General features: G+C 49.7%; 1 protein-coding gene across 2 annotated transcripts; it reads left to right on the top strand.

Moving 5' to 3' along the window:
- Window positions 1-542: 542 nt before the first annotated feature.
- On the top strand, window positions 543-24610 carry TMEM201 (transmembrane protein 201). 2 transcript variants are annotated; one of them, XM_071449282.1, is made up of 11 exons: window positions 543-700; window positions 5844-5964; window positions 6461-6655; window positions 8030-8206; window positions 8803-9194; window positions 9480-9683; window positions 17777-17994; window positions 18412-18483; window positions 19581-19844; window positions 19981-20112; window positions 20530-24610. In XM_071449282.1, exons 1-11 carry the CDS (start codon window positions 627-629, stop codon window positions 20625-20627), a joined length of 1947 nt encoding a protein of 648 aa, XP_071305383.1. In that variant the 5' UTR covers window positions 543-626; the 3' UTR covers window positions 20628-24610. The 2 variants fall into 2 exon arrangements, 1 of the variants encoding a protein (XP_071305383.1); XR_011682676.1 differs by lacking the exons at window positions 17777-17994; window positions 18412-18483; window positions 19581-19844; window positions 19981-20112; window positions 20530-24610 and adding an exon at window positions 13594-15882 and having other exon boundaries at window positions 9480-13557.
- Window positions 24611-24655: the final 45 nt, after the last annotated feature.

The raw sequence follows: 24655 nt of genomic DNA, 5'->3' as shown, positions 1-24655 counted from the left end.
GCTGAGAAGGTTTTCTTTTAATCACAAAAACAGCTACATAATTCCAGGGATGCCCAGGGAGTGTCTGTGAGGGGTGTCTGTGAGGGCCGGGACTGGACTGTGCCCCTCGCAGCTCAGGATGTTCCAGGGATGCCCAGGGAAGGATTTTGGGGTGTCTGTGAGGGCCGGGGCTGTGCCCCTTCCAGCCCAGGACACTCAGGGGTGCCCAGAATGGGATTCTGGGGTGTCTGTGAGGGCCGGGGATGAACTGTGTCCCTTCCAGCCCAGGACACTCCGCGCAGTGCCGCGCTGTGGCGGCCGCCCTTCACGGGGCCTGTCCCCGCCGTCACACCGACAGCGCCGCGCTAAATTTAGGAGAGGCGCTGTCCCCGGTGCGCGCCGGGCGCCGGGCCAGGCACGCCGGGCCAGGCACGACCTCCCCGGGCCGCCCCCGGCCGGCCGGGCCCGGGCCGCCCCCGCCGCCACGATCTCGGCCTTTGCGGCGCTGAGTCACGGCGGCCCCGCCGCACGACTCCGGCCCCGCCGTGAGTCACGCGCCGCCCCCGCGGGCCCAGGGGCGGGCCGGGCGCCGGCCGCGCCCCTACAAAGCGGCTCCGCCAGCGCCGGGGCAGCGCGGCCGCGCCGGCATGGACGGAGCCGGGCTGGGCGTCACCGCCTGCGCCGCGGCCGCGGGGCTGCTGCTCTACCGCATCGCGCGGAGGTACGGCCGGCGGGCGCGGGGACGGCAGCGAGGGAGGGAAGGAGGGAAGAACGGACGGAAGGAAGGGAGGGAGGAGGAGGAGGAGGAGGAGGAGGGAGGGAGGCTGGGCATGGCATGGCGGGATGCGGCCCGCGGCGGCGGGAAGGCGCCACGCGGGGCCCGGGCCCGCCCGCTGTGGGAGAGCAGCGGGGCCGCTCCCGGAGAGCCCCGGCAGGGCCCGGCCCCGGGCGGCGGCGCGGGCAGGGCCGAGCGGGGGAGAGCGGCTGGAAGCACAGACGGCCCCAAAGCCCGGGAATGGCTTTGTGTGCCGGGCCGAGCATCCCGGCGCTGCCCCAACACCGCCGGGGAACGCGGCTGGAAGCGTTCTGTGCCCGGGAATGGCTTTGTGTGCCGGGCCGAGCATCCCAGCGCTGCCCATCGCCTCTCCCCTGCTCCTTGCCCGACGTCTTTGAGGCAGGGAAAGAGAAGATCCTGCTCCTGTGGCTGGTTGGTGTGGGGTGAAGGATGGGTTGCTGGGGAACAGGTTTGTAAATATCAAAGCTGTTAGCACAGTGCTAGAACTAGGGGAGATTCTGTACAAGTCAAAATTATTGATTAGAGACCAAAATTCTTTGGTTACTTGTTTCTTAATTGCACAGAACCTTCCTGCCCTTAGAACAAATTCAGAGCAATTGAAAGCCAGGTTTGAAAAGCATCAGGAGATGTGTCATGATTCAGATCTCATGAAAGGAGAAAAGCTTAATTTGACAGATTCTAATCTAGCATAGCATGAAAGGAATGTAGGGACGTGTGGAATATAAGGATTTCAGGCTCTGTAGCAGCAGTAGACCCTGCAGCCTGCTCATCTATTAAGTGCTTCTACTGGAGACAAGCCAGTCCCAAGGGGTCCCTGTGCTAAGGTTCACTTCACGTTAATGCTTTGCAAGAGCAGCATATTCCTGCATCCTCAATGTGATGCCTAAGGTTTGCTCTAAAGCATTTGCTGTTTATTTAACCGTATCAATGATCAATGGGACATTAGTCCATATACAAGACTTGGCCTTTCTCTGACATATTTAGGGTAGCCAAGAAATCCAGGTGGCCTAAAGGCAATTCCAGTGAAGCAGGCAAGATTTCTTTGACCCAGTTGAGGCTAGCATGCCTTTAGAGTGAGGAGAGTGGGTTTGTTTTGCTCGAGTTCATCAAAAGGTCTCCGGAATTGAAAGCATTTCTTCCCAAGTCCTTGAAGACTGCCGGTAAATTCTTCCAGGTGACCTTGATAATTCTTTGAAGCTACATGTTGTGTTTCTCAGTACTATCCTGATACTTCCAAATTTCTTATTCTGCCTTGATTTAGCGAATCTTAGTCAGTGATAGTGATCAAGGAGGACAGCTTAATAAGGGGCACAGATGTGATATGAGACATAGATACAGTGCTGCCTTTGCTTTTTGTTTACCAAGGAGATAACAGATTTGATGTCCAGATAGGAACAGAGCCTGGGGTGGTTATCACTGGGTGTCCCTGCCTGAGTCCACTGGGCACCTTTTTCCTGGCTGAGGGGGCATTAATGTGGCTCCTGAGGGAGGACAGGCTGCAATGTAACTTACATCACTGTGCTAGAAATCTGCTCTTGTGGCTAAATCTTGTCTATAGCTGCTACTTCTGAGCAAATCCATCCGTGTTATGGCTCACCTGCTGGGATCTGGGCAGCTGTGATGTGTTTTTCTTGCACTGGAAAATGGGGTTTAGCATTGGGTCTGCCCTGACGGGTGATGGGCATCGGCACAAGCTGCTCTGTGCCACCCAGGAGCTTCCCTGCCAGGGAGCTGAGCTCTGAACCCATGAGTGCCAGCAGTGCTGTGCCAGCTCTTGGTCTGTCCAGCTGCCACCAGGTGTGGCTTGGTCAAAACTGACCTGTGCAAAACAGCTCCTCTTCCCTGTGTGCTTTTTGTTCAGATGTGCCGGCACAGCCATTTGAATAATTGCTTTGTGATCCAGTTGTGCCAGAATGAGACTGCTGCTTTAAGTACTTTTAATAGAGAATTCTATTCTTCTAATCCTTGGTAACCCAGCCAAGAGCTGCACATCCACCAGTGTCTCTTTCAATACTACAGAAAAGTAAACATTTTCATCTTCTGACTTAAAGAGGGTGGGGAATAGATGTAAATAAAAATATTTACAAATCCAGTTTATTATTGCCAGCACTTAGCAAGGTAGACTGTTGTTCTGGCAATCCATTAGAAGCATGGGCTTCAGCATGACCTTAAATGTGTGTATAAATGAGAAGTGAAGAGTGCTGGGAAGGAGCCTAAGTTCCTCCTTGTGTTACATGACAGACAAACTAGTTGCTAGCCAGTGTTTGTCAATGGGACCTGCAGAGCTGCAACCTGATTTTTGTGAACAAAATAAAGAATCCAGCAGCTTCTCTCAAAGGAACAGGGTGTCATATTATCTGACCAATGTCAGACATTTAGCTGTTGATGTCATAACTGAGTTTACTGCAGGTATTTTCCCCTCAATTTTGTCTTAAGCAAACATTTTCTACCTGCAAAACAGTTTGTGCAGGCCTGGGAATGTTTTCTGAGCCTGGCTGGGTGTGCAGGTTACACGGGGAGTTAGCACAGCACGTCAGCTCTGAGTGGAATCTCTCTGTGCCTGAAGTAACTCAATCACTTCTTGCTGCTCAGGTTTTGGTTTGCAGGGAGGTTCTCTGGCCAGTGGAGCTGGTTCAGGTTAGTGCAGTGGTAGATTATGAACTCCTCGGGGATGATTTGCCTTTGGATTTGTAAGGGATTGAGCACATGGTAAAGGCTCGATTTGTGTTGGCACTCTCTGGCTTTGGAAGCAGTGTGTGCTTTAGCTCGCTGCCCTCAGCTGCTGCCTGAATTCAGTCAAGGTAAATATAGCTCCAGAGTAGTTAAATCTGTATTTGAGAGTCTTTCCAAATGCAGAACTTGTTTTTTTGGTTTTTTTCAGTCCTGCCCAATTACTAGAAAATTAGCACCCTACCTACATGTTCTTGCCTAAACAACCTTTTTCTCCCCTTGTTCTTTTGCATCCACCAGATTGGGAATTTGGGATTTTTTGCACCTATTTCTATGGCAACAGATTATAGGTTCACAGAAGGAAGTATTATTGCCTTTTATCCTAAATAATCCAGGACTTAGCCATTTGTTTTGCATATATTGCAAATAAAGTGGTGCTGTTTAATCCTTGGTAGTACTTCCTGAGCCTCCAGAGCAAGAAATGAAATCCTGTTTGGAAAAGGATGGAAAGGCCTCGAGTACACTGAGGGTTTGGTCTCTGATATTAGCGAGTTCTCAGGTAGGGTTTGGCACTGATGGGTTTTCCTTTATAGCACCACTGCTTTACTCATTGCTTCACCTGTGCTTTCCACTTCTGTCACCCTTGAAATTAGTGCTGTTGCCTCTGTCACGTCATGGAATTCAGAGCCTGGGGTGGGCAGAGGCTGAGGGGTTTCGGTGGTGCCAGAGGAGGGGATTGTGGCAGGTCCTGCAGTTCCTGGGCAATAACTCCCTCAGAGGGTGCAGTTCAGCTGTGCCCCAGGAGCTGCAGGCTTTGTGTGCTGCTGGTTGAACCTACGGGTTGTGTTTGCACAGCCTGTGCACCTGTGACAGTGACACTGAACTCATCCAGCAGGTGCTGCTGTCCTTCCTTCATCTCCCTGTTTTGACACGTGCTTGGCTTTTGGACAGCAGCAGCTCGTGGATAACTCGGACACCAACCTAGATTTGTCTGCTTTAAACTCTGGGTGGGTTTGGGGGGTTTTTTGTCTGTTAGTTTTAGCAGTGATATTTTTAACTCAGATCAGTTGAGCCCCCTTGGCAGTGAAGAAAGTTGAGCAGGGAATATTCATTTTAAGGGGGGTGTGGGTGTTTGCATCTATTTTGAGATGAGAATCTGTCATCCTAGTAGCTCCAGCCATTTTCTTTCAGCATCTGGCAGGGAATCCTCTGTACATTCTGACTTTACAGTGCTTCATTTCAAGCATATCCTCATTGTTAGTGCCTAAACAGGAGGCTCAGACATTGCTTGAGGGTTCGATGTTTTATGAACAGAGTTTCAAGGCATGGTCTATGGAAATGTGGGTGGGAAAAATGTTAATTGTGGAGATCCAGCCACAGAGATGATGGCTGGGAGAGAAGGGCCCACCTGGCTGTTTGGCTGCAGGGTGCCAGGCAGCACTTCTGCAGCACTCAGATGTTTCAGCAGCAGAGAACATTCCCTAGAGCTGGGAGAAGTTGCTCTCAGCTGGGAGCACTTTGGCTGCTGTTGTTGCTCCCCTGCTCTGTGGCCCTCTCTGCTGCTGCAGTGGAGCCACACAGATCAGTTATTCCCTGGTGGAGCTGGGCTGTGGCAGCTGGGTCCATCTGTCTGCATAGCTGCCACAGCCAGTCCTGGGCAGCTGCCCTCCCTTGGAAATGTGACTGGGACTGGTCCTGATGAGCCCAGACAGCTGGGCTGTGGTGCCTCGGCTGCCAGGGAGCCTCTCTTGGGCCTTGCACTGAGGTTTGAGACAAATGCAGGGCTTCTCTAGCAGGCAGGCTCGGGGTTTGGCTGTTGAAGGTCTTTGCTCACACATCTGTCACAACCTGCTTTGGTGGGGCCACGTCACAGCTGTTTGTCTGGATTGGCTGTTGTTTTAACAGGATTGCTTTAGAGAACAAGGGGCTCATGGATCAAGGTCATTAGTCTTTATCCCTTCAGTTCTAGTGCATAAAAGCAGGGGATGCCCATTTCCTGGGTTTCTGAGCACCGTCACAGGCCGCTCTCGTGGATCCTGACTTCCTTTTCCTGGAATCCTGTGTATTAAGCATCAATTCTACTGCACCTTCTCATAGAATGGCACTGCTGATTATGGAGAGGACCCCCAGATATGGCCATGAAAAACAGTGAAGTGGGTAAATCACAAGGTTGTTATTGAAGTTCGGGCATGTCCATGGTACTGGAGCAGAGGGATGATTGTCAGGCAGAATTTATTTCTGCTTTTCATTGCCAAAAGCACCACCCCAAGTCATAGCATTAAGCACACGGGATGGGAAGATTGGCTGTTTTCCTGCATCTCACTGTTGGAAACCCCTTGCTTTCCTCTCCATCAGCTGAGCTGAGGGCTCCTGCCTGAGGTGTTTGTTGTCCCCCCAGGAAGAAGCCCACGCACGTGACGGTGAACTGCTGGTTCTGCAACCAGGACACGGTGGTGCCCTACGGGAACCGCAACTGCTGGGACTGCCCCAACTGCGAGCAGTACAACGGCTTCCAGGAGGTACCAGGGCTGGCACTGCCAGGGGAGCCTCAGTGGCATGGGGCAGCTGCAGGGCAGTGAATGCACAGCTGGCAGCAGCCGTGAGCTCAGCACCTCAGCTTGGAGAGAGAATCCTCTGCGCTGGGGTGCGCTGACTAGAGAGATCGAGACAAGTGTTCCTGTCTTGCTTTAAAGGGCAAAAGTGGCCTTGACATATCTCTGGAGCATACTTATTTTACTGTATGGAACAATTCTCCTCTGGTTTGGTATTCTGTTAAATAGCAAAGCCTGCCTTGAGCTGAAATCCAGCACCACCAGCTACTCGAGATAGGTGTGCAGGACAGTGGAGATGGGGGGAAGATTTGAAGCATTTTGTCTCTTTTTTACTCATTTATTTTGTTACGTAGGTGAATGCTAATGAAATGCAGAGCTGCTGACAGAACTTAGGGGAATCTTACTGTCAACCTAGCTGTGATTTTATGATTGAATGTTTGCTTTTCCCCCTGTTTTTTGTCAGAATGGAGACTACAACAAGCCCATCCCTGCCCAGTACATGGAACACCTTAACCACGTCGTGTCGGGCAGTCCAACTTTCTGTGACCCTACCAAACCACAGCAGTGGGTGAGCAGCCAAATTCTGCTCTGCAAGAAATGCAACAACCATCAAACCATGAAAATCAAACAGCTGGCTTCATTCTCACCAAGGGAGGAGGTGAGTGTTCGTTAGGGACTGCCATCATTGGAGAATGTTTGTCCAAGGCATTCCCATCCATGCATCTGCTATTCCTGCTCTGTTTATTCCATGCTGCAGCCTAGTAAGCAGGAGGGAGAGCAGTTTTTCAGTAATGATGTTCCAACAGTCTTCAGAAGCACTCTGTGGCACTCCAGTGCAGAGATGTGATTAGTGTTGTGAATTTACCTAATTCTACTTCAAAGCCAGAATGTTCCCCTGTTCTAGATGAGCACTGGAAACTGAAGCTTGAGCCCAAGATATTTCTGAGATCATCTTACACCTCCAGCTCTTCCCAGGGCTGAGTTTATGGGACCTGAGAGGCACAGCAGCCCACTAGTTAACATGAACCCTTAATAGGTTTTGTTTTCCCGAGGCCTTGGCTGTGCTGCTCTGCATTTACAAGTGAACTGGGAGAGGAATCCTGTGCAGCCACAATCTCCCTGCTTAGGCATCTGTGCTTAGGAGGGCAAAGGGACTTTGCAGCTACAGCAACAGGATTTCCTGCTGAGCAACTTCTTGGCCTTCCCATTACTTAATATGCATGGAGGAGGGATAATGGGGTTTCTCCTTCACGGTTTTATGGCTCCCTAAAGATCTGAGCAGAGAATTTAGTGCTGCATTCCTTGGCCTTCAACCATGGTCAAGCCTTAGGGTTAGACTGTGCTGTAGTGTGATGTGTCCATTCTCTGGCTTGCCTAATCCAGTCTGCTTTGTGTAATTATAATGAGTTTAATCAGAGTGATTCCTGGAGAACAGATTGAAATTTGATCGCGCTTAATGAGAATATCTTTGGCTGGTGCCCTTTTCTCAGCTTTATTTCTAGTCCTTGCCTCTTGCCAGACCTATCCAGTTGCTCAAGTACTGCCAGCCTTTGGTCCCTTTTTAAGCATTCAGTGAGCTGCAGTGCCTGTGCCAGCTGAGAGACCTGGGGTTGTGTTATCCAGTCAGTGACAGCAGGGCTGGCTGTTCCAGGGAGGGATGAGCCTGAAGTGAAGGAGCCACAAGTATTTTGTGTCCCCTCATTTGAGGAGAGGAAGAGCAATTCTAGTTACTTGTCTCAGCTGTGTGGAGTTCCTAAGATCTCAACAAAGACAGCAGAATTTGGCACAGAAATTCAACATCCTAATGTTGGGCCACAGCAGCCTTCTCCAAGGCTCTTCTTCGCCATCTCTTCTAGGATGGAGGCTGGCTCAGCTCTGTGTGAGGCTGGCTCTGTGCCTGGCCTGCAGCTCGATTCAGGGAGCTGTCCCTGTGGCACTGGGGTCACGCCTTGCCCTTCTCTCAATGGCAAACATGACAGCTGATGAGGCACCTGCACTTCTCACCAGTTTTCCCCTGCTGTTCCCTGTCCAGGGCAAGTACGATGAGGAGATTGAGGTGTACAAGCACCACCTGGAGCAGACCTACAAGCTGTGCCGCCCGTGCCAGGCTGCAGTGGAGTATTACATCAAGCACCAGAACCGGCAGCTGCGGGCGCTGCTGCTCAGCCACCACTTCAGGCGCCGGGAGACCGACAAGAGCTACAGCCAGGTGTGTGGGGACACGCCAGGGAGGACAGGGACAGGGGCAGGGACAGCTCTGCCACTGCACCTGCAGCTGGGAAAGGGAGGAGCAGCCTGGGCTCTCTAGCCCTGGGAGCTTGGTGCGTGCCTGCAGTTTAGGAGAGCACAGGAGAGTTGCCATAGATGCTTCTAATGTTAGTTTGAGGTTTTCCTCTTGCTGGTGTCATTCAGCACAGTGGCCAGAAGGTAAGTCTAATGTAATGATAGAGTGGAAGGAAAATAATGGGACAGGCAGAGAAGGGGAGGTAGGGAAGCCAATTTATGAGCGCAGTGCAGGAAATTACAGAAAACCAGGGGGAAAAATAAAAAAAAAGAACAATGGGAATTGAATTATGACCTTCTCCTTGTTTCACTGCCCTGCCTGACTTGGCTTCTGTTCATGTCTCTGCCATTGCTCCTTGCTAGTCTACAATAATCCCATGTGGTGTCAGCCCAGTGCAGAGACCTAGGACTTGAGCAGAGCAGTCCAGTAAAGCAGTCTGGAAGTGTTTCATACAGCACCATTTCAAAACCTTGCTGCAGTTCATTCAGCTTCTGACAAGGTGTTTCTCCCTTCCTCTGCAGAGCCTGTGTTCATCCTCCTCTTCCACTTCCATCACCACGCCAGCTCAGGTGATCCTTCTGCGGTTCCTGGCCTTCCTCAGCTGTGCGTTCCTGGTTCTGATGGCCTTGTACGGGTCAGGCGACCCCTTCTCCCTCAGCACAGCTGTCCCTGCTCCTGGCCCCGCTGGCCCCGTGTGGAACAGGACTGGCACGAGCCAACGTGCAGGCGGTGATGGTGGCAGTGGCGGTGGCAGCTCAGGGCACGGCTGGCGGGAGCTGCTCCGCCTGCTCCCGGAGCGCCTGCTGGAGAACCTGAGCGTGGCCTGGGCCTACGGCAAGAATCACCAGATGGCAGTGGCTGTGCTGGGGCTCTTCACCTGCCTGCTGGCCATGTTCCTGGCTGGGCGCATCAGGTGGGTGTGCTGGGCTCCTGTCTCACTCAAGCTGCTTGGGTGGGGCTCTCTAGTGCTGTGTTGCCTCGGTGATCCAGGGGTAAACACTCTCCAGAATGGCACATGTAGTACTGCATGCCTTGATTCATTCCATTTAAGCTTAATTACTGTGAATGAAAAGCTGGAGCTGATCTGCTCAGACACTCATCCAGCAGCAGGATGTGCTGTACCAGAGGCAGTACAGACTTGACCAGGGCTGTGCTCAGCAGTGTTTGAAGTCCTGTTTGGTTTCTCGTCCCGTGGCAGGCTCCGGCGAATCGACGCGTTTGCCTCGCTGCTGTGGTTCCTGGTGATGAGCCTGCACCTGGCCGAGCGGTACCTGAAGGCAGACACGCCCAGCTGGCTGGACACGGCCAAGTTTGGCACCACGTCCCTGTGCTGCCTGGTGGGCTTCACCGCAGCCGTGGCCACGCGGAAGGCGACGGGCCAGCGGAGACCCCGGCCCCGAAGGTCAGAGCCAGAGCAGTGACGCTGGGGGAAGCAGGAAAAAACCCTTGTGAACTCTTTGCGACTGGTGCTTCTCTCTCCTCTTGTTATTTTCCTTTCCTCTGTGTCTCTTTTTTTAAAGTTAGATAAGCAGTGAAGATCTCTTCTTCCTTTTTTTTTAAAAAATATATATATTTATATATGCACACACACATATGTGTGTATATATATATATATAATTTTTTTCCCCATCCTTGCTTACCACTGTGCTAGCATTTCCGCTGCTAGCCATGGAAGCTACTCGTGCTGCCTCCATTCTCCCTTCCTCCTGCATCCTACGTCAGCAGTACAAATATCCAGCTTCCCCAAAGTCAGTTCTTCCAGCAGCTGCCTCACAGACTGCTCCATAAATGCAGCCTCCTCCCCATTCTGCTCCTCCAGCCAAAGAGATTCTGGCTCCTCCTGTCCTCCTGGTTCTCCTCACTGCCTCTCCATCCTTAGCCACTCACAGAGGAACCCTCTGCCCTGATCCACCATGGGGCCCGGGCCACCTTCACTTTCCTAATGGTGCTGGTCATTTTAATTTGGAACTGATGGGAACTTGCCTCTGGATTTGGAGTCCTTGTTCACACGTGCTGTGGTGCCCAGGCACGCGAGGAGGGGACCACACAGAACCCATACCTGGTTCTTCTTGCCTTCCACTGTGTAGCATCACAGCACCCTCTCGCTCTGCCCTTCTCCTGGCTCCTGTTTCAAATGGAGAAGTGTCCTTAAGTGCTTTTGACTGAAACTTCAGTAATTAATTCAAAAAGGTGCTTTAAAAAGTCATATAGCTCAGGGTGTCTTAATACCTGCAAGTATGCAGCTGAGGTTAAAATTTTCAGATCTACCAGTGGTTGTTGCTTTCAGTGCCAGTTTTCTTTGGGGTTTTTTTACCCACCTGCTCCCTGAGCAACATCTGTGTATAAGCACAACTGGATAAAAATGCCTCTGTTCCTCCACTCCTGTAGCCTTAGAAAGAGAAGAATGGGACTGACAGGCTGATGCTGTGAGTACCATGTCAGCTTTCATTGTACACCACTGCTCAGTCAGTGTTCATTGCTGAGAACACAGATAGGAAGGGGTGGGAGCTCTGCTGTGAGACTGCATGGCAACAGCAATGGATTTTTTGGGTTACTTGCAGGGGCTCTTTTTGCAGTCTGGCATTGTGCTAATACTGCTGAAAAAATGGTCTGGAAATTGTGACTTGGAGTTGGGTGCCTGGCACTCCTCTGTTGAAAGCTGTGGTGGCTGGGCATTACTGTGTGGGGAGGAAGGAACTTCCAGCTGTTTGGGTTTTTTAGGATTAACTTGTTGGGGCCTCTTAGGATAAGAGTCTGATTATCCTGTATGGTTGCTTGAAAGGCACTCTACTGAGTTTCTCATATGGATTTTGGTTTTTCAAGAGGAAATAGCACTTTTACAGAACATCTGCTATTTTCTTCTGTTCAGAATAGCACAGTGGAACTCACCACCCTAATAGTCTGATATAAGTTAATTGTGTCTAGTGATCTTCCAGTGTATAAATGATAAAATAATCAGAGTGGAGCTCTCACTGTGAAGTATCTGCAACTCCTGCTGAAAAATGCAGACACTACTGAGTGCTGCAGATGCTGGTGAAATTAGAGGAGCTTTTTAAAAGGAAACAAAAGCTATTTTCTAGCTGTTCATGCTACTGTTCCTCGAACTGCTGTTCATTGTGAAAGCATAAAGGTAACACTGCCAAAAGCCCTGAAATTCGTTAACAATAAGCCAGGCTGAGTCATGGAAGGTGCAGCTCCTGGCTGTGTGCCTGTACCTTAGCAAGGGAGTGGCACACAGACCTGCTGCCCACCTGGGCTCTCCTTTGGAATCTTTTTCTGGTGCCTTCAGACAGCTGCAATATCCAAGCTCACAGAACCTGGCTCCATTCTGGTGCTTGTGAATGATGCTGAGGGTTGTTTACTTACTTACTTACCCACAAGAGGAATCCAGCACCTGCAAAGTCTGGTTCCATCATCCCATCACTCATCAGTCCTGACCCAAAACATATGTCTTCCAGCTCACAGGCATGGAAAACCTTGAGCTATTATGGCCATTAAGTGAAATAAGGCATCTGGACTTTTTTTTAATTCCTCCCTTCCTGCTTCAGGACTTCCAAATTTTCCTCATAAAGTACATGTAAGAAAAGACTTTTATCTGTGATTGTCTTCTGCACTTACCTGTACAATTTGGATTGCAAGTTCCTCTTGGTGTTCTCCTGTGAGATGTGCCCAAGGAATGGGAGGAATCTCATCTTTGAAGGACGTACTGAGAAGGTTCAAAGGAGGGGTATGAGAAATGGACCAACTCAGTGGGAATGGTCATGGTGATGTCATGCCTGATTTCTGTCAGCAATGCCCTTTTATTGACAAGAATGAAATGTATCTGTCCAAATTCTCTTGCCCAGTAGGAAGGAAACTCTCAGTGGCAGCTTCTAAAGATGGCTGGAAGCCTCTCCAGATGTTTTATTCAGGAGCTGAAAGCCAAGGCTGTGTTAAGCTTCACTGTGTCCTGTTTCCTATCGTCTGTCTCCTCTAAGTATCTGTTTTCCTCCCTTTTTAGGAGCACTTTGGTTTTTTCTTTCTGTTTAAACTTGACTCCTCCTCAAGCTCCTGGGGTCGGGCACCTTTTGTGATGTTTTGCTCTTAAATGTTCCGGTGGTTTACCATGCCTGTTCCTTTCTCTGGTTGTCTTTTTCCCTGTGCAGCGATGGGATGGGATGGGGAGGATGCACACTAAATGTTGGGAACAGGCAGTTGCTGGAACTGTGAAAGGAGAGGATTTACACTGTGAAGCCTGAATAATCCTGTTAAGGAATGTTTTAGCTCTGTTTGCACAGCAAGTGCAAATCTATACTGAGTTTCAAGTCCTTTAATGTGGGAGATATGTTAACTGCAAGTGACATCCGTTTGTCTTCACTTTATGCAGATTAATACAAATGAAGTATATTTACTAGTTGCACTAATTTATATGTCAGAACATCAGAAAGCTACTTTGTTTTATGGCCAAGCTGTACAACTGATCTCTATGGTGCTTTGTTCACTACTTAAAATTGAAGAACTTTTGTGCTTGTAATTGGGAAAATTTCAAAGGTGAAACAGAATTACAGAGTACATATTGAAGTGGGGTTCATTTAATGCCAAAGAAGCTTTTGTTTTTGCTCAGGTGTCAGCCTATTTTCCCCACTTCTCGGTGCCTCAGTATGTCTGTGCTGCTGCTTCTAAAAACAACAACCTCAGAGCCTCAAAACCAACCTTGCAGCAATTGAATTTTTGGTGTTTTAGAGACTCTGATGCTGACAGGCTCCTTTCTTTCTCCTTGTCTCACATGCTTTTGCTGATGGTGGAGGATGATGGATCTTTGGGGTGAGGGAAGAAAGGAGAAGGGTGGGTTTTGCCCAGAGGTGTTCTGATTTATAAACTGTAGCATTCAGTCCGTCCCAGTTGTGTCTCAGACAAGGAGCCCTGCAGAGAAGTTGTAAGTTAGCAGCATTCTGCTGTTGACTGTGGAAAAAAAAAAAACAGTCAAACCACTACTGCCTTTGCTGGATTGTTCTTGCCACACCTGATTCCAAAGCCAAATAGGCTGTTCCAGACACTGCCATGCCATAGGTTCTGTATGGAAGGTGCTTTGCATTTTTCACTCAGCAGTTAGAGATGTCATCTAAATGTAGATATCTGAGTACATCATCTAACTGCATGACTGCTTGCCCCACAGTGAGTCCAGCAGGAGAAAATGTGTGTTTTGCTGCACAGTGGGGATATCCTGTGCAGCTGAGGTGCTGTTTTGTGTCACACATTTCCTTCTGCTGGGTGGGATAAGAGCTAACAAAGTCTTGGTAACAAACAACCACAGCTGACACAAAATCATCCAGAAAACAAACAACCACAAAATCATCCAGAACCACTTGGTCGCTGCCTTGAGCTTCTTGTTCTCCCTTAGCTGGGCTCTTACTTCAGGCCACAGAGGAACACATGGTGGTCTCCAGGTGCACTTTTGTTGCCTGAGGATTCTCTCAGCCATGCAGGCCAGAGCATGTGAATATCTTAACAATATTAGAGGGTTTTAGCCCAAAAGCCCCTAATTCAAGGTGCTGGTTTTTCATACTAACCATGTGTCTGGACCAGGGGACGGTAACAGCAGAGCAGAGGTGCTGAGGGATTGTTAGTGGGTTTGTGTGTCCCTTGGCATCAAATCTGCTCCATCCCCAAGTGCCTGACTGGCCCTCAGTGGCCATGGCTGATGTGCCAGCTCAAAATCTTGTACCCTGCCCAGCAGAGCCAGACTTATAAAGGGGCCAGTGTGGGTTGATGAAGTGCCTTTTCCTGGGCAAGATTTGGGACAACACTGTGTTGCTTTGCTTGGTGGCACATGGCTGCAGCAGTGCCCATGTGTCTGCCAGGCCAGCGCTTCTGTCCTTCCTGTGCCACCACCGAGCGTGGCAGGGCAAGGGGGACACCTGGGCTAACATTTCTGAGCAGCTCTGCAGGCTCTGCAGGAGAGCCCAGAGGCAGCAACCAGGTCAGCATCTCTGCTGCTGCTGCTGCTTCTGTTCTTCCTGGGGCCCTCAGAGACATCAGTGCATGCAAACCGACGCCTTTGTGGCCCTTTACCATTCTCAATACTCTGTGTTTATATCCAGTTCTTTCCTTTCTCTTAACTCTCCTACATCCATGCTTTGCATGCCCTAGTGAGCTTGGGTGTGTCAAAGGGTGAGGACATGTGGGAATATAAAAATGGTGTAGTGGCTTATTATTTTGGCTTTATGAATATTTTTCAAGTGTGCTGAAATTATGTGAAGCTAATAATCATGCTTAGACGCTATAGGAATTATGTATTGATGTAATGTGGACAAAGTATTTATGCTCTTATAAAAATTAATATAATTAATAGCCGGATAATTGCTCCAGACTGACTGCACTCGTGAAAGGTGAAGGGAGCTGTGCTATATGGCTTTGCTTTGGTTTTCAGAGATGCTGTTGAAATTGTGTGCTGTCACATACAGCTGCCAGCTCCTTCCAGGTGTGCTGTCACCTGCAAGGACACTTGGCTCTTGGAGCCATGGCAGTGCTCTCCAGGGAAAGGGACAGTACTCAGTCCTGAAGTCATCCCCTGTAAAGCCTCGTTGGGACCAAAGCTCTTGAGTGTACAGGCAGGAGGAGGTGCCCTGGACATTTTTGGCATGCCAGCAAGTCTGGGTTTGTGTAGGCATAGGATGTGCATATACACACACATATACTCCCCACTTTGTGCCCCAGCTGGGGGGAAAAAGGCACAATTGATGCCAAGCATCTGTGCTCTAGAAGGTCTTAGTGCAGCTCTAATTCAACCCTCCCTTTTCATCCAAAGCAGGACAACAGGCAAGAGAGAGGAATTCTTACTCTTGGCAGCTGAAGTTTGTAGCTCTCTAAGCCACATATCAAAATATTAATGTGTCTGAGAGCTGTGCCCATTTTAGCACTCCTCTCCCCTGTCCTTGTGCCTGTTTTTTATTCCTGTAGTGCTCTTCACTCGTGGTTCTGTGGGTTTGACAGGAGGCCGTGCCCTGAGTGGGGAGGTGCAGCGGAGCAGTGCCAGGGCACAGGGACAGTGACTGTCCCTGGGGTGGCAGGGACCTGTTCTGCACCCCGGGGAGAGAGGTCCCTGCTGCACATGGGTAGCTCAGTTCTGAGGGGACACTGAGTCCAGAGGAAATGTTTCAGCCCCTGGCTGACACTTGGCTCCCCAGCTGCCAGGCTGGGCACGTCCCCCAAGCTGCCTGTGACTGCATCTCCCCTTCTTTCTTCATGGGCTGAATTATCTGACAGAGGAGTGGGTCCATCTGCAGCCTGGCCTGCCCCTGCCCTCCCGTGTCTGTCTCTGTCCCAGGGCTGGTGCAGCATCTCTGTAAAATGTGAATTAAAAAGGCACACACCTATGGTGTGTGGGGAGGCTCTCCTGGCAGGAGGTGTTCCTTCAGGACCGTGTACAGTCCCATACCATGTAAGACCCTTCTTGAACCTTCTCTTTATTTATTTTTAAAGTATCTGTGTAGCAGAGTTGTGCCCGACTGTCTAGTAACATTGTGATCATTGTAAACACTAATTAAGATACCCAACTTTTGATGTTCACAATATCAAGTTCTGAAATAAACGGCTTCCGGGCCTTGACTATTTCCACAAACTATCTGACTCCAGAGCCTTTTTTTTTCCTTCTTTTTTTTTTTTTATGTTGCTTTTTAATAGTTGCCAGAGCCACTATTACCATGAGACAAATGGCTTGGAGCAAAGGCACAGCTGCAGTGCTCCATCCCAGGGCTGTGATGGGGCTCCTTCCTGCTTTTTGATCCTCTTGATCTCCTCACCTTTTTTTTATCTGCTTCTGGAAGAAGTTTTAGTTCAGCTGCCCATTCTCAGGCTTGAAGCACATTCCCATGAGAGCTTTTAGCAGCATTGAGCCCTCTTGACATGGCAGTGGCAAACACTAAAGACTGCAGAGAACAGGAATAGGATTTTGCACACTTAGCAGGAATTTGTTAGAATAGATCAATGTTTAGGACACACTTTGGTCAGAATTCAGTCCTAAGGCATTAATAAGCTATACTTAAAATCCTTCAGCTCCTCTTTGCTAATTCCTTTTCTGGATGGTTCAAGACAAATGATTCTTCACTGCCCTGAGGATCTGGCTGCCCTGACTGGGTGAGGTTTAGCAGTGGGGCTGTTGAGCAGCAGAGCCATTGGTAGCCTGATCCAAAACAGTTACAGTCCCAGGACTGTGGCTATGAGTGATAAATTACTGGAATAGCTTCCAGCCCATTAAATGAAAGACTTCCAAAAGCCAATAAACCAGTTAAGCTGTTTTCTGCTGCACCAAGGAGCTGTGTAAAGTTGGATCCTTTGGCCCAAAGACACAGAAGGTGCAAAGTTAGGACAGAAGAGCCATGTTGCTCACAGGTGATGCTCTGGTTTGGCCCTCCATGGCACAGTGAGGGGTAGGTATCACTCTTTCTCCTATGATTCATATCAGTCCTGAGCTGCACTTCTAATTCCCTTTCCCATTCATTTCCTCTTACAAATCTGAGCTGGGCACATCCATCTGTGTGTGTGGTGGGGTAGGTGTGTGTGGGGGTGCTCTGAGGCTCCCTGTGGGTGCAGAGCAGGAGCCCCTTTGCAGCTCCTCTGCATCCTGGAGAGGTTGGGCCATTGGGGCTGCCAGACCAGCACGTCCCTGGCTGCTGTTGGAGGCATGTCCTGCACCAGCACCCTGCTTGGCTCACGTGTGCAGCCTCATTAAGCTGGCCAGGATTGGTGATGGCTGCCTCCTACTAGCAGATAAGTGGTTCATAAGATACTTCAAATTGTAATCTTCGCTCTAGAGTTAGCAAGGCATAATATTGCTGCACCACCTCCTTTATCTCCAGGACAGAATGACACGTGCATAAATCACCCCACAGTGCAAGGCTGAGATTTTCTTCACCCTCTGATTTACTCCTGGCTTTCCTCTGACAGAAGAAAAGCCATGTAACTATGTTGCTGCTCTCATCTGTCTCTGTTTCCATCAGAAGTGAGATTAAGCCTCCAAATATTGTATCTGCAAAGTCAGATATCTCCATTTAAAAACACGTGCACTTCATACTCAGTTCTTCATCATGATTTATTTGACAGTTCTATTATGTGTTTCTAACTAAAAAAATCTTTCAGGGGAACAGAGATTCTGGTTCATATTCTAAACTTCCTTTCATGTATTTTCATTCAATTGTTAAAAATACAAAATTCCTGTATTTTAACATCTGGACTTCTTAAAGCATTCTCTGGGTAATTTTCTCATCCTGGGTATTATCACTGGCATTCCTAAACTGTTCCACCCTGTATTGTGGGACAGGTTGGTGCACAATAATTCAAGTAAGGTTGGGCAGTTCTTTTTTTCCCCAAAGTGTAGGAACATTCCCATAAACTTCAGCACTCCTGCACTGAAAAGTTAGTCCAAACCTGGTAACAAAACAAATGTTCTGCAAGCACAAGAGAGGCAGTTGCTGGGATTTCTCCTTGCTAAGTGTCTGTCATGCGTGTCCTTTGCAGGTACCTCTCTGGGGACTCCATTACTGTCTTTCCCAGCAGCCCTGGCACAGCCTTCCCTTCACCTGCCACGTCTCTGTTTGTCCCAACTCCACCCAGCATCCTGCACCTGACAAACCAGCAGCTCTTCAGGTCCCCGCGCAGAACGGGCTCGTCCTCCCTGCCCGGCCGCCTCAACAGGGCGCTCTCGCTGGGCACCATCCCCTCGCTGGCACGGGCAGGTGAGGGCACTGGGGCTGCAAATCCTGGGGGAATTGGGCTGGGAGGGATCCAGGTGAGGGCAGGGGCTGTGCAACAGGGAGTGGGGCAGGAGGAATTGGGCTGGGAGGAATCCGGGTGAGGGCAGGGCTGGCCCAGGGCACTGGGGCTGCAAATCCTGGGGGAATTGGGCTGGGGGATCCAGGTGAGGGCAGGGCTGGCCCAGGGCACTGGGGCTGTAAATCCTGGAGGAATTGGGCTGGGAGGGATCCAGGGAGTGTGCGGGCGCTGTCCCAGAGGGAATGGCACTGGATCCACACGTTACAGTCCTGTTCAGGGATGGCTCCTGTGGCACAGAGCACTGTGCAGCATTAGTTAGGGTTTGGGGTTTGGCAGCAGCTGAGGCAGCTGGGTTCAAATTGTTTTGGTTTTGCTTTTAGATTCTGGCTACTTGTTCAGTGGAAGCCGGCCGGCCTCGCAGTCATCCTACTCCAAGGAGTCCCCTACATCAGGTACTGCTCCAGGCCTTCCAGAGCAACAATCTGTGCAGGATTTGCACTGAGTGGGTTGAAACACGTGGTCTGGTTGAATTCTTTCCTCCCTGCTCGCATTCCAGTGAAAATGTCCATTTTGCTGCTAGAAATGCTGCCGGGAGAGCCCCAGCTAGAACTGGGATGGCATTAAAGCCAGGTGCTGTGTGTGTTGGATGTTCTCCCTGGATGGCATCAGTGAGACAAAACAAGGAGCCCTTTGCTCATTAGAGCAGAGTTGAGCCTGCTTGGACAGGAGAATTCGGCTGCTTCCAGGGCAGCTCTTTTGTAGCTTTCCCAGCAGAGTGCAGCAGTTGCTGGTTTGGCTGCTCCATGACCTGTCTGCTGCCCTTGTGGCCCAGACGGATCCCTGGGCTGTTTGTGCTGCTGTCGCACCCCGGCCCTGCAAACCTCCTGCTCCCAGTGCACCTCCTCAGCAGCTCTGAGGGATGTGCCAGTGCAGTTCATTCCCTGCAAAACGGATTGTGCAGGCTCTCCTGGATGGACTCAGCTGAGCTAAGACAAAGCTCACCAGGCTCCTGATAACCTGATTCCTGAGTGTACTAAAGTACTTGTGGGGTTTCTCTGTGTTTTGCAGTGTGGGGACTCAAATAAATAACGAATTTTAGTACAAGACACATTGGTGAAAATTTGCAACTCCAGTTCCTTTTCCTTGTAGTACTGTTAAAGAGAACTGTGCCTGTTGCAGTGGGATGATAACCCGGTGGTTTTGTCCATGGGGTGTTATTACCAAAGGGGTATTGGGGACAGCTAAAGGTGATACAGAGACTCTGTCATTAGAAGGTATGAAAAAGACACTTTATTATTAAAATCTACAGCTTTTATGGAAACAATGGCGGACTTAAGACTTGATTGGCTTTTAGGAATATTTTCTCACGCTGTTGGTGAACACTATGAATAGCACACTCTGGAGAACCGTATCTCTAAACAATGGTTACAGAAAGAGAGGATAATAATTTTGAATTCTTTGAAGTTTCTCGCAGCTTTTAACATTCTGTGCGAGCTCTGTCTGTGTCTGTTCAGAGGCTCTGTAACTCCCGCGGGTGTTTGCGTTGCAGACCCGCTGTCGCTGCTGGCGGGCAGCCGAGCCCCGTCCCGCCTGCCGTCCCCGGCGCCCTCGGTCGCCGGCTCGGTCACCTCCAGCTCGGGCTCGCTGCGCCTCCGCCGCCCGCTCATCAGCCCCGCCCGCCTCAACCTGCAGGGGCAGAAGCTGCTGCTGTTCCCCAGCGGCTCCGAGGAGCACACGCAGCCCGACAGCAACGCCTTCGGCCCCGAGCTGCCCGGCTGCCCCCGCGGGAGCCTCGCCGAGCGCGGCGTGCCCGGTACGGCAGCGCTGCCTCCCTCCTGCATCCCGTCTGTGGGATGGAGCTGCTCCCAGGCACAGCATCCAGGCCACAGCCTGGGCAACCTGCAGGAGAAACCCACGTGGTGAATTTTCTTGTCTTTTTCTCCTCGCAGATATGAGAACTGCTGTGGAAGGGGGGAGTATTTGCAGTGATAATTCCATCAAAAAGGAGGATCACTCGTCACACTCATCTACCTGTGTGGTGGACACAACTACCAAAGGGGAAGATTTGGCAGGCTGGAGAGGTGAGTGCAAGTCTGGTGACTGCTTCGTGCGCATGTGAGCATTTCTGTGAGGGTAGCTGAGATCTTTCCTGGAAACCAAATTAATAAGTAGTTGCAAAATGGACCCCCTGCCTTGTAAGATCTTAACAAAGCTATTCCTGTTCTTTGGACTGTCTGAAGAACACGGACAAAGTGCTAAACCAAGACAGAAGAACAGGGACGGGGATGCAGGTGTCAGGAGCATGAGATGAGATGAAAATAGAGCCAAAAGAGAGCAGTGGAGTCTTTCCTGTCAAGAAAAGTGCTTCAGCAACTTCTGCTTGTGCTGAAACACTGGCAAGAGAGAAGCAGTACAACACACGTTCACTTTCACTTACCAGTTGTTTAACATCTCTTTCTACAATTCCCTTTTTTCTCTGTGTTCTCCCCTCTGCCTAGGCCGCTTTGGGACCTCTGCCCTCCGGGGCCTGCTGGCCGTGAGCCTGACCCTCAATGCTGTCTTCACATCAGCCTATGTCTACAGGAGCCTGCGCTGACTGCTGCCCACCCTCCCTGTCTCTCTGGTTCCACCTGGTCCTGAGGAGATGAGAGCAACCCAACCACGGCTTCATGGCCAAGGCCATGCCACCGGTGCATGCTGTTCTTTAAAAAACTGCTGTACACTCAACTGGCATGAAAAGGAACCTGGGCAGCTGCTGCCATCCCTTCCAGGCAGAACACATCCCAGGAGTGTCCCTGGAGATGGCAGGCAGCATTCCCAGCTCCAGCTCAAAGCAGGAGGCCAGTCCAATGGCCCACACACTTCCTTTCAGAAGAACTGACCTGAGACACAAGCCTGACAATGTGTGAGCTGCGTTTTTAGGAACCTACCCCAGCTCTTCTTCCTGACATATTGACCTCATGCTGATGGTGCTGGTAAAACAGGGAGAATTAGAGCAAATGAGCTGAAGAAGAGGGATGGCTTGGTAGCTGGTGCTGGGCTTTGGCTACTCTAGCAGCATCCCCAAGCTCTGCTCAGTGGTTCCTCTTCTCCCTTCTCTCTGGCATTCTCCTCTAAATTGTCAGTGAACTTTCTTTAGTTGCCTTAAGCTTGCCTAAGCACATGGGTGACCTTGGCTGCTCTGTCATGTTCTTGCATCTTAGATGTCCTTGTGCTTCCAGCTGGACCTGGCCCTGAGGCCACTTTCACCAGCTCCTTGTGGCCATGCTGGTTCTCAGACACCCTGTGCTGGCTGCATCAGAGCCTGGGATCCCAGCAGGCATTAACTGTGATACTCTGAAGTGGCAAAAAGAAAGGACCCCGGTGTGATTTGCACCATAAAGGGCTTCGGCTCTCAGCTCTGCTGGAGTTTTCACTGAAGCAGTGAGTGGCAGAGCCTGTTCTTGCTGTAAATCGCACAAATCTGTCCTGTTAGGGGTAGGTGAGGAGCTGTCTGATTGTATACATCTATCCAGAAACCTGACACCTCAGTCTGATGTTGGGGTTTGCTAAGTAACTGTTTAAGATATTTCTTAGTAAAATGCCCAGGTGCTCTCAGTGAGAAATGCCAAACCTGCTTCTGGACAATTCAGCCTTCTGGATGGATTCTTCTTTTCTAGCCCAAGGAAAATAGTAGATTTGCAAAAAAGCAGTTTGTAATTTGGGTATTTCTCCTTTTGGCTAAGTCTTCAGCATTGCTTAGAATTCAGGGGCCATTTAGAATATTGTGCTGAACACTCAGAATCATTTAATGCATCTTAGGGAAAAAAAAGAAATCCTGATCTTGATGTTTTGGTTCCCAAAAACCAAGTGCAGAGAGATTTACCAGTGTATGAAAAACGCCTGGTGAGAAGAGAGTTGACTGGCATTAGCTCTGTATTTCCTGAGGCAGGACTCGGATCTATTAAGAGTTTTTCTGTTGTCTCTTCCTTTGGACTCCTTTACCTCAAATTTCCCTGTTCCACCCCACTGCCCTGTGTTTGCATCCTGAATTGGTGAATTCTGTGTCTTTCCCTCCCTTCCAGTTCGCTGTTGTTCCTCTCTTGTGTTCCTGCATGTGCACAGAGCAAGGTGTATCTGCTGCTGACCATTCTCTGCTCTGAACCCGAGCCCCACCTGGCAGTGATGATCACCCTTCCTTTCACTCTGTTTTTTATTTTGTTGCATGTTTTAGTTGAGTTCCTCCCCAGCCTCACTTGGTAGCCCATGGGAGCCCCAGCCAGACTGACCAGCGTGCATGTGACAGCATAAATGGGGCTTTGCTGCTGCTGATTCAAGCACTGAAAAACGGAGTGTCTCTGTGTTTTCCAAGTCTCCCTGCATGGTTTGAGCTGCCCACTTCCAGCTGCTGCTGCTGCCCTCCCCGTGGGTGAGACTGGTCCCTGCTGTGCCTGCAGGGGAGGCCAGGCCTGCACACACACGTGCTGATCCAAGGGGCTGAGGAAGGACAACTCCTGACCCTGCATCTCCCTCAGCCTCCTCAGAGAGCTGTGCAGCCCTGCACAGCCAGCACCTCCTGGACACAGGCCCAGAGCCAGGAGAGCCCTGCAGCACAAAGCTGTGCTGCAGATGGATGATGAGTTCTGTTGTAACTTGCATGAATTGTTCCTCGTAGCCAAACCGGACCCATAACCTTGTTGTAAAGAGATTTTTGTCCCTTTTATAGACTTTGCATGCTCACCCGAGCATGTGTACAGGCAGGATGATGGCAGAGCAGCTGCCAAGCTCCTCTTTCAGCCTCTGCTCTCTGGGTTTCCTGATGTTCTGGTGCAGTGTGTGTCGTGCCATTCGCGGATCCTGTCCTACCCAGACAAGCTGCTGTGGCTGTGCTTGTCCTTATCACCCAGCAGAAGTGCACTGTGACTTTGTGTATGCAAACCTCTGCTTCCACCTGCCAGCCTGCGCTGAGTTTCACCACCACACTGGACCAGACTGCAATGCCAACCTTGTCCTCCTCTCCCCAGCCCAGGAGCTGCAGCATCTCCAGAGCCGCACTCGGAGCAGGAACACCGTAACTGCACCTCTGAGCTGCTCACTCAAACTGCTCTTGGGAGGGGGCTTGGTGACCTTGTCCAAAGCAATAGAGAGACTTTGGGGTTTATTACTGCAGAGGGAAGTTTTTCATTCTGGTGCTAGAACTCTCTCCCGTGGTGCTCTCACGGTTGTGACGCCTTTGCCTGAGGAACACACGAGCGTGTGAGTGTGAGTGTGTGTGTGAGTGTGTGCATGCAGATGTACAAAAACATTTGCAAGGTTTCTTCATTTCAAAAGATCTGAGCCCATGTTTGTCTTTATATTGTTGGCCTTAATCTAGCTCGTAGATACTGTGTCTATCTTGCTGCTCTTTTCTGTACAAAGCTGGTTTGGAGGAAGCAGAAGTTTATCTGGTCCCCTGTAAAAATATCTGTGACTGATGATGTTGATCTTCATACAGTGTTGTTCAGGGGGGAGATTTTATTTTTCTAATACTTTTCCTATTGCAAAAACTGTTGGAGTGTATGGAGTGGGAAAGATCTTTACAAAATGACCTGATAAAGATCTGAACATGACTTAATAATACCAACAATTAATGATGAAGTCGAGCATAAATGAGATTAATTTACAGACCTTTTCCATTTCCTACTTTCCATTGAAAATGTCCAGGTACTTCTTCTTTGGCTATGGGCTGGTTAGGCATGTTCTGAGACCTTGCAGATACTTTAGATGATTTTGCTGTTCTGAATTAGAAAGAATTTGTATTTTGGAGTCTGGTTCCAGTTCCGCAGTCTGGGGAGTTTGGCAGATGTGGAATTTTATGCACATATCTATTTGATGGGATAGAGGGAGTGGGTAGAACAAGTTGCTGGTTTCTGAAGTTTATCATACCTTTTAACATAAAATCTTAGATGTTAAATTTGTCACTGGGGGGGGGGGGAAACTCATTGCTGGCATATGTAGGCCAGATTCACTGAATTTTAGGCTATTTGTTCAAGCAACAGATAACAGATGAGGCCTGTGAATGTTTGATTCCCACTCCCTCTTCCTGGGTGCTGGGAACATCTGCAAATCCCTGCTGGACTGGCTGGGGTCCTTGTAACAGGGCAGCTGGACTGAAGGGCTTCTGTTGCCTGTGGATGCTGCTATATTTTTTTTCCAAGCACCATTCCTGGAAATAACAATGGTCTTAACCTCTCTCACAGACATTTGTTAAAAGGCTAGAATGGGCCAATTCGGCCCAAACTTTTTTTTTTTTTTTTTTAGATATATGTTGCATCCAGAAATTATCATCACTGTGTTCTGGGGCAGGAGTAAGGTACTGAGTATTTTTGGATTGAATGGGTATCTAGAGGAGAACAATTTCAAGTCCTAAACCTTATTTCCTGTGAAAGAAAGACTGTATGTTATATGTGTGTGTTCTTTGGGGAGCTCTGTCACTGTACAGTTTAGTTAAACATGCTCCAAGGAAGGAGAAGCTGTTCCTCGGAGGTTTTTAGTTCATGCTTTGTGTTTAAAGAGGAATATTTTTCTTTAAAAAATAAAACCGGATAAGTTTTCACCTTAGTGTGAGTGGTCCAGCTCTGTGCACACTGTACTTCTGTGTTCATT

The sequence above is a fragment of the Agelaius tricolor genome, unplaced genomic scaffold (assembly GCF_023055355.1).
Source record: "Agelaius tricolor isolate 1412-34295 unplaced genomic scaffold, bAgeTri1.0.p SCAF_28, whole genome shotgun sequence".
Lineage (NCBI taxonomy): Eukaryota > Metazoa > Chordata > Aves > Passeriformes > Icteridae > Agelaius > Agelaius tricolor.
This window is presented reverse-complemented; position numbering and strand designations above follow the sequence as displayed.

What these genes read in the sequence shown, in the direction of transcription:
- TMEM201 (XM_071449282.1), top strand. Translation starts at nt 627, where the DNA reads ATGGACGGAGCCGGGCTGGGCGTCACCGCCTGCGCCGCGGCCGCGGGG. An exon ending in CGGAGACCCCGGCCCCGAAG is followed by an intron (nt 9,684 to 17,776) that starts GTCAGAGCCAGA and finishes TGTCCTTTGCAG; the next exon opens with GTACCTCTCTGGGGACTCCA. An exon ending in CGCCGAGCGCGGCGTGCCCG is followed by an intron (nt 19,845 to 19,980) that starts GTACGGCAGCGC and finishes TTCTCCTCGCAG; the next exon opens with ATATGAGAACTGCTGTGGAA.